The sequence below is a fragment of the Centropristis striata genome, chromosome 16, assembly GCF_030273125.1.
Source record: "Centropristis striata isolate RG_2023a ecotype Rhode Island chromosome 16, C.striata_1.0, whole genome shotgun sequence".
In the NCBI taxonomy this organism is placed as follows: Eukaryota; Metazoa; Chordata; class Actinopteri; order Perciformes; family Serranidae; genus Centropristis; species Centropristis striata.
Genome location: NC_081532.1, coordinates 26807253 through 26816372, shown reverse-complemented (window position 1 = coordinate 26816372; position 9120 = coordinate 26807253). Strand labels below are relative to the sequence as shown.

The following is a 9120-nucleotide window of genomic DNA, read 5'->3' as shown; positions in this document are numbered from 1 at the left end:
TCGGTCACGTTCTGTGAGTGCCTCAAGAGGTTGTTGGATTTCATTTTGACATCATCGTGATACACTTGGGCCATTTACTCTAATCTCTCATTTCATTTCAAAGAAACACTACAAGAATATCTGCTTTCAGCTATGAAAGAAATGTTTTTACTGATGATTTCGAAGTTTTCACCAGTTTCTTGATTTAAAAACTGCATTTAAACTCCCACTCATAGAACAATTGTGCCAAACAGATACTTTAAAGCCTTTATTGCACAGCATCTCTGAATTTGACAGATAAACACCTTTATTTCACATAATGCTGGCAGATGCACAGCATTATTTGTGCAGCTCTGCAGGCCAGACACTACAGTTTAAATCACTCTCTATAGCCAGGTGATGGCAAACCATTTCACAGATGAACGTAACATACTGTAGATACAGATTTAATGCAGCAGCAAACAGACCCACACACACAGTAAAACAAGGTGGTGTTTGTTCAGCAAAATTGAACTTATGATCAGCTTTCAGCTCTGCTGGGTAAATATCAGCTACAGTTTCTTTGTTTGACACTGATATGAATCTTTTCTCTTTTTTTTCCAACTGCATGAGTGTGCCTTTCTAAACGACAACCGTACAGGGCAGCACGACCAGAATAAAAATATATACCATGGTAGCTTATCTCAGAATACACAGACATGTAGTGTAGTTTTCAAATAAAACTACCTTTTTTGCACACATAATGCAAAAAAGAGGCAACCACTTTTAAATATATTTTAATGAATCATGTAAGATGATCATAATCTCTGGTCCTTGTGCTGTGCATTACTTTAATATCATCCAAACAGGAATCCATAACAACCAATCACTGAATTTACCCTACAACACAGCAAAATGAATCATCAAGAGGAGCTTATATGAGGCATTCAATGGATTTTCTCCAACACGTCACCCTTTCTAAATTAAATCTTTTTCAATTAAAAAAAAGCTTTTTAAAGAATTTTGTCTTGGAGTGGTTTGTGCTTAAATCCATGGGGATTATATGGAACAATTTTACTCCAGATTGCTTTCATTTGTTTGCCTTTTTTATATCTCTATATGACTAAAATATGGATGTTTTCTTCTTTTGCATGCACATCTTATAATGTCTCCAGAAACTATATTGTTTATGGCATTCTTACTATTCTATATATCTTTAGAACTTCATATCCAAAAATAAATACAGAAATAAATCTTATTGATTCGTTCACGACCTGCAGCATCTGAAGCGCACAAGTTTATGGAAAGCTTTCTTGAAGTCCTCGTTGGACATGGTGTAAATGATGGGGTTGATGAGAGAGTTCAGATATCCCAACCAGGTGAAAAAGTCAAACAACTCGGGGTTGAAGCATGAGTCACACGTGGCCACCACCAGTGTGTAAATGAAAAAGGGCAGCCAGCAAACGATATAAGCGCCGAGGATTATCCCCAAAGTCTTGGTCGCTTTTCTCTCTCTGGCTGCTGAAATGCGCTTTTTCTCCAAAAGCGCGTCGGACACCGTCACTTTGACCTGGTTCTCGCTCGTGGAGGACCCGGTGTCGCTGGACGGGGTGTCGTGCCTCCCGCACTGCAGAGAGCTCGTGGACGCCACGGACCCAGGAGAGTTGGTGACCAGGTGCGCAGAGGTGAGTCTCTTCCCCACTTTCTTGGGGGACTGCTTCAGGATCCGTTTCCGCGCCTCCACGTATATCCGTCCGTAGAGGACAATAAGCAGCAAGGTGGGGATGTAGAAAGCCCCAAAGGTGGAGTAGATGGTGTAGAAAATATGATCCGTGTTGACGCTGCAGCTGGTCAGCTCCTCCGCCTTCACCTGCCTCCAGAAGAGAGGCGGCAGGGAGATGGAGATGGCGATGACCCAGGCTGTGGCCACCATCCCGGCTGCGCGCCCCGGCGTGCGCTTTTTGGAGTACTCCACCGCGTCCGTGATGGCCCAGTACCTATCCAAAGCGATTACGCACAGGTGGAGGATGGACGCCGTGCAACACGTTATGTCCGAGGAGAGCCAGATGTCGCACACGATTTGCCCCAGCGTCCAGATGTGGATGACGGTGTACAGGACGCAGATGGGCATCACCAGGATGGACACCAGCAGGTCGGTGATGGCCAGGGACGCGATCAGAAAGTTCGCGGGAGTTTGCAGCTTCTTCGACTGGGAGATCGTAGCGATGACGAACGCGTTGGATAAAGTGGTGGCGAGCGTGATAACGGAGAGGATCACCGCCAGACTGATCTGATAGGCGAGACTCTCTGCGCCCACATCCACAGCGGACGGCTCGGTGATAAAACTGTCGTTTGTGGTGTTCACCAGCTGAGTTGGTTCGACTTGACCGGAGCGCTCCATAACTTTTTAGTCACTTTTTCTCATATTTTAAATCACCCTCTGAGACATTTAAGGTGCCCTTTCTCTTCATGGACGTCGCCTTAGCCGTGCCATCCAGTCAGAAAAATGGCACACTCACTCTGAAACATAAATCCTTTCTTCCTCATGTTCTCCTGTTACATCAATGTGTAGATGCCAAATTGTGGAAGCAAATATCCATTCCTCAGTATTCAAACTTTTCCGTTTTGTAGCCATAAAAGAAAACTTCTCAACTGTTGTGCACAGCAGAGAAGGTTAGTGTGCACATGTAAATGATGAGCAGAGCCTCCTGGTGTCCCAACATCTGGGAAGATGTCACAGATAATCCGCATGTAGGGCAGAAGTTCTCCAGAGCTGCGTTTCCTCAGGCCCCCTGTGGTTGAATGGTGAGCCAACCCAAAGTCTCAGTTTTATACAGACTCTGACATCAAACAAGCACCACTGATCACAGCCTTGTTTCTTCTCTCTCTCTGTGAAGAGTAGGCTATCTGCTGGGTCATAGTGCCCAGTGTGTCTCATTTGTCACATCATAAACATTTTTATATGAACTGGAAACATTTTTTTATGTCACACAATGCAAATCATGCCAATATAACTCAAATAAGTCAGCATTTATAAAGGCTTTATAAATTGTAACTATTGGATTCAGTTATTAACAGTCAACTCACTACTTAAAACATCAACATTTTTAAATAAGCCATCAAGGCTGTTATTATGGTTTATAAGCCCTTTATAAAGGATAATACCTTCATGATAATAACATTCATAAGCAGTATATTGACTTAATACATTCTCTATGATGGCATATTCTGAATTCACTATTGTCATTTATTACATGTAAATATGACAGCCTCCACCTATGGGTGCCCATAGGAGGGGTTATAGGAGTGGTTAAATGTATTAAAAACAACTGATTAAATTACTGTAAATTTTAAAAAATCATTCTCTGAAACAGTGATTCCCAACGGGGGGGGCGCCAAAGATCCATGGGGGGGTCGTGAAGCCCTCTTGATTTTAAGGAATGTAATAAATCTAATGTCTTAAAATATAGATCAGCATTTAATTCATTAGTGGGACAAAACAACAATATAAGGGCTACATTAAACGTTTATTCATTTATTTAAATAGAAAAATCACTCTAGAAAAGTTTAAAAATAAAGGCTATATTGCGAGAACAAGGACATGTGTAACATCCCTCCTGCAGTATACACAGGTAACCTCACCTAGCGGTAACTTCACCAAGTGGTAACCTCACCTAGCGGTAACCTCATAGCGGTAACCTCACCTAGCGGTAACCTCACCTAGTGGTAACCTCATCTAGTGGCAACCTCACCTAGTGGTAATCTCATCTAGTGGCAACCTCACCTAGTGGTAACCTCACCTAGAGGTAACCGCACCTAGCGGTAACCTCACCAAGTGGTAACCTCACCTAGCGGTACCCTCATAGCGGTAACCTCACCTAGCGGTAACCTCACCTAGTGGTAACCTCATCTAGTGGTAACCTCACCTAGTGGTAACCTCACCTAGTGGTAACCTCACCTAGCGGTAACCTCACCAAACAACAGAAACACAGAGCTAATGGAAAAATGGCGAAGCGTCAGGGAGACGAAAATGCTGAATATCTCAAAAAGAAAAAGAGAGGGTACCATGAAAGTCACATTGAGTTCGGCTTCATAGAAGCAATGGACAATGGGGGGGTCGCCAAAGTTTACAATGGTAAAAATGTGGGTCCCTCAAGAAAAAGGTTGGGAACCACTGCTCTAAAAACATTGTTTTTGTTTTTTTTACTTGGAAAAACCACAATCTTACAGGCACTCGCTGTCGGTAGACAGGGAAGTTTCATGAAGTAACTAAATTGCCTAAATTTACAGTGATTGGTCTTAAATGTTGATTTTAATTTCAATTTTATTTTTTGCTGTATTTTTGGTGTATTATACTTGTTTTCCCACTATATAATTAACTTTTTTAAAAATAGTTATTCTTTAAATTTAAAGTAGATTAATACTGTCAATGTACAGGTATTTGTATTTGGTTTTATGGGCACAATGCATTCTTTTAATTATTATTGTTGTCATTTCAAGTGGTAAAAATAATATTTTGACAGAAAATGACTATAGATGGACTGATGGGCTGTCTCACACAATGACTTGTGAATGCTGCGAATTTACAGATTAACATAAAAGGTGGCTGCTTTTAATGTGTTTTACATACACTGCAAAAAAAGCCAACTTGTATTTTTTGGCCTAAAACAGTGATTTAAGTTGGTAACACTTGGAAACATAAATTATTGACATTTAGAGCAATAATGTAAGTTAGCACAACAAAGGAAGCCAGTTGTCTGCTCAAAAACAAGTTGGTGAGTTGTTGTTACTTATATCTTTAAGTTGGGGTTCAAAACAAGGAGCAATAGTTCTGCTAACTCTTATTTCTTTGTTGTGAAATGCGGGAAAGCGGTGAAATTCAGTCATTAGCGAAAGCTAGCGGCTAACTGATGCTAGCGGCTAACTGATGCTAGCGGCGCTGCTTGTTACAGCTACAAGAGTAGCCATTAGCGTATCAATGCTAACTCAAAATTGTGGTCGCAACATTAGCTGACATTTCATAGCGGCGTTACAATCGTGCCACTTCAGCACATTGCAGAAGTAAGGATTAATGTATTAATGTAAAATTATAAGTTAGTACAACTTACAGTTGAGTTGACAAAAATCTGAATTCAGAGTTAAGCAAACGCAAAAACAAAATTGAAAATATTTAGTTTAATTGTCCAACTTAAAATTTTATCGAAGTTTGTTGCCTTGAAATTTTGAGTTCACCCAACTTTCTTGCAGTGTAATACATCTGTTAAATGAACAGTTAAAAACAATGTTATCTTGTAATTTAATTTCCTTTTGACTGTAAAAGCTGCTCTGTATTTTTACAGTTTATTGCATGTCATTTTGTGGTAAGGTTAATCACTGTGACATGTCATCATTGTGATCACTGTGTAATAGTTTGATGTTATCTGTCTGGAAACCTTCAACGTGTTGTGTATATTTTTTCATACATACATAAGAATGCTAAATAGGACCTTTGACGTTTCAGTGTCAGCAGTTCACATGTATAGTATTCTGCTTTTTTGGCACTTCTGATGTGTGAAAATATGTAAAATAAGTGTGATAGATATTGACCTTGGGTCCCTGCCAGTCACACATGAAGCTGTGAACGTCTCACCCTCATTCAGCGTTTGATGCCAGTTTTCAAGTTCACTCATCGCCTTCACTGAGGCTGCAATGGGCCAATAATCTATTCAAGAGCCTGATGATTTTTTGTGAAATTAATTTTTAGTCTGGTCAGGAAATATATAAATTATTCTATCAGACAATCCCCCCAACATGTGTGTGCGCACACACACACACAAACACACACACACACACACACACACACACACACACTAGGACATTGTCCATTTTTCAAACTGAGGAGCTGAAATGAGTCTGAGTAATGAATCTGCTGTAATATATTCTTTTCTCATCTCAAGCGGCTGCAGCAATCACATCTCCACTTCTACTTTTATTCATTTCCTCATCAAAACTTTTAATTGAAATTGACTTGTCACTTAAACTGCGCTCAATATTCCTTGGATTCACACTTAAATTGCTCAGAGGGTTTTGTTAACAGCTAGAATTTATCATTTTGGAAGTTTTGAGGCAATATTCAATTTATTTATTTATTTATTCATTTATTTATTACAATTTTTTTGGATTCAAGCACAATTTTTCTCATAAACAGGATGTGAGTGACCATGATGTACTGCTGTTGTGAAGTACGGGAGGTCTGGACCCTAATGCACGACTCTGAAGGCAGGTTACAGTGCAGCCACAGTCGGTAACACTTTACAATAACCAACTAAGTAATGTTTATAGATGGTTTATATACCAATTATTAACCGCTTACAAAGTGCTATACATATTTAGTCTTTAAATGTTTTAAACCAATTTCTTAAAGGTATATGAATCATTTCAAAAATCATTAACATACTTAATATGGTGTTAAAATGTTATATTGAGTGAACCTAAAACTATTAATAAACTATTAATTATAATTTATTGGTTTGTTAAAGGTAAAATAACTATAAACTTCCATTAATATACCATCTATTTGCCATTTATAAATGATTTAGTTAGTTAACCATTAATAAAAATATGTATTTACCATTCTAAATGGCCTATATGCAGTTAGTCAGTCAGGCAATGGAGCATGAGAAATGATGATCTTATGCTACCTATACATCAGAAGACTTTAAACAGATTTGAAAAAGACTCCTGGAAAACTATCAGCTCACACCTGCTCACATCTAAAGACAAGTGATTAGAGTTTTTAGTCTCACATTGAGATTTTAGACAGACTGTCAATCTTTCAAGGTCACTATTTACAAGACTACAACTAGATTATATTAGCATTTTTTTCCTACCATGCGATTTTTTCCCCATCATGCTCTTAGTAAAAACTTACAATATGGAGGAGAATCAGCTTTTGGCTCCAGCTGCTCTAGTGTGTGCAGTGGTTTGTGTTGAAAACAACAAAAACAATAAAAAGAAGAATAGACGCCACAAAATGCCCCTCACAAAGCTGAAAAGGGGTTTCTGTTTTTCAGACATGAAAAGTTGACTATTTTACAGTAAAAATAGATACAAGGAAGAATAAAGGAAAGGAACATATAGAAATGAATCCATCATATACATTTATGTCCTATTTATTTATAATTTATTTAACTGAATAATGATATTTATCAGCTCTATCAACTTTCATTTAGTTAATCATCCATTAATCAGCGGTTATTTATTGCTTATTTATGTAAGCTATATATTAATTTATACATTTTAACTGGGTCTCCTTACTGTTCTCTTTACTAAGAAACATCTATACTAAGAAACATCTAAATATATGACATCACTATATTTTTATTGAGGCATTATTGTGATGTTCCTTTTTCCTGTGGAAGTGGTTTTACTGGCCGGCCTGGAACCGGGGACCTTTCCCCCGCTCATCTATTGGTTGGTGATTGTGTTACGTCACTGAGACTTGAGATAATATCAAACACGTTTGATATGATCCAAACCCAAGACTAGGAAAAGACTGATATGAAACAGAGCAGATTACTACCTTAAACTTAACCATGGAGATGAGGGGAGCGCCGTGACTCCAGTAAAACTCCTAGATTTACTAAAGACTTTCAGTTTTTAGTCTGGGACTGGGGAAATCTGTTGGTGTAAGCCCAGCATAAAGCAATGCAGAAAAACACAGAAATGCTAAGAGATATCAAACACATTACGACCTGGCAATGAGTCCTAACGAAAGAATAAATTATCTAAAATCCCACTTTGTATAGAGAGAGAGAGAGAGCAAAAACTGCTCAGTGTCGACCAATTATTCCTAAACATTTAATCCAAATGGCTATAACTTAATGGTTTGATTCTGCAAAAATAAGTATATTTGGATTTATTTCAAGACATCATTGGTTTTCCAGTGCTTAGATATTTTTACTGATTTAAATAATTCTTACAAAGAATGATGGTTTATCACATGATGTCAGTGTTTTTCTCCTCAGCATAGAAAATGTACAGCATTACAAAGCTCAGAGGTACAGATCAGCAGTGAATACTGAAAAAAGACTGAAAAGTAACGTCCACATCAACAAGTTTTAATGCATGCATTAAGAAAAAACTGTGTCATTACAGCTAATGACTCATTATACAGCACAAGTAAACTTAAATCAAGGCTGACAGAGTCCTCAAAGCTACCAGGAGACCTGAACAGACTCATTCAGCTCACACACATCAACATGAAATGATTCAGAGTTCTGCAGCCACTGTGAGCAGCAGCAGAAGCGTCCAGGACTGATATTCATGCATTCATTAATTTATTATCCTTAACCCTTAATAGGGCACTAATTGAAATACATGCAAATTCCAAATTTCAACCCTAGAGAATATTGGAAGATATTACATACTGACAGAATGTGTAAAAAAAAACCATACAGACCCAGGGAGAGGAGGGTAATATTTTGAGAAAAAAGTTTCTGAGATTAAAGTGGTGAATCTGCTTTTTTTCTTGTAAATCTGCGACTTTTTTCGTGCAGATTTGCCACTTTTAAATCTCTTGAATCTGCAACTTTTTTTCTTGTAAATTTGCCACTTTAATCTAATAAATTTTCAACGTTTTTCTCTAAATATTATTTGGGCCTCGGGGCAATCGCACCGAGCACTGGTCCCATACAGCAATAGCTGTAGGGACCACCTACACACACACACACACACACACACACACACATTTTGAGGTTAAAGGGCATAGTTTGAAATCTCTGAAGAATCTCATCATAGTGTACACACACCGGCAGTAGCCCCCATGGCCCTTTCAAAATTTCCCCAGAGGAAATTTTCTAGTTTTATTTATTACTCATTTTAGATATCCGCTGAAGTTACCAAATCTAGTTTTTCACCTGATAAAGGGTTAACTGCTTTTTTTAACCTGGTCTCACAGGAATCCATGAAATAGCCACGGATTCGCTTAACTCAAAATCCGTGGAATAGCCACGGAATCACTCAAATTTCCATGAAACTGGCACGGATTACCCTACAATGCAAGTTAATGACAGTCATATCCCGTGGCTATTCCATGGATATTTGTTCCTATTGGTTTGTTCCAAGTCACGTGACTTTCAAGGTTCCAGCGGTCAGAACAAAAAACATGGCGGACAGTTCTCT

At 38.5% G+C, this 9120-nt stretch overlaps 1 protein-coding gene across 1 annotated transcript; it reads right to left on the bottom strand.

Moving 5' to 3' along the window:
* Positions 1-234: 234 nt before the first annotated feature.
* Positions 235-2415, bottom strand: htr1b (5-hydroxytryptamine (serotonin) receptor 1B). The gene has a single exon (XM_059353438.1). It carries the CDS (start codon positions 2357-2359, stop codon positions 1226-1228), a length of 1134 nt encoding a protein of 377 aa, XP_059209421.1. The 5' UTR covers positions 2360-2415; the 3' UTR covers positions 235-1225.
* Between the last annotated feature and the right edge of the window lie 6705 nt (positions 2416-9120).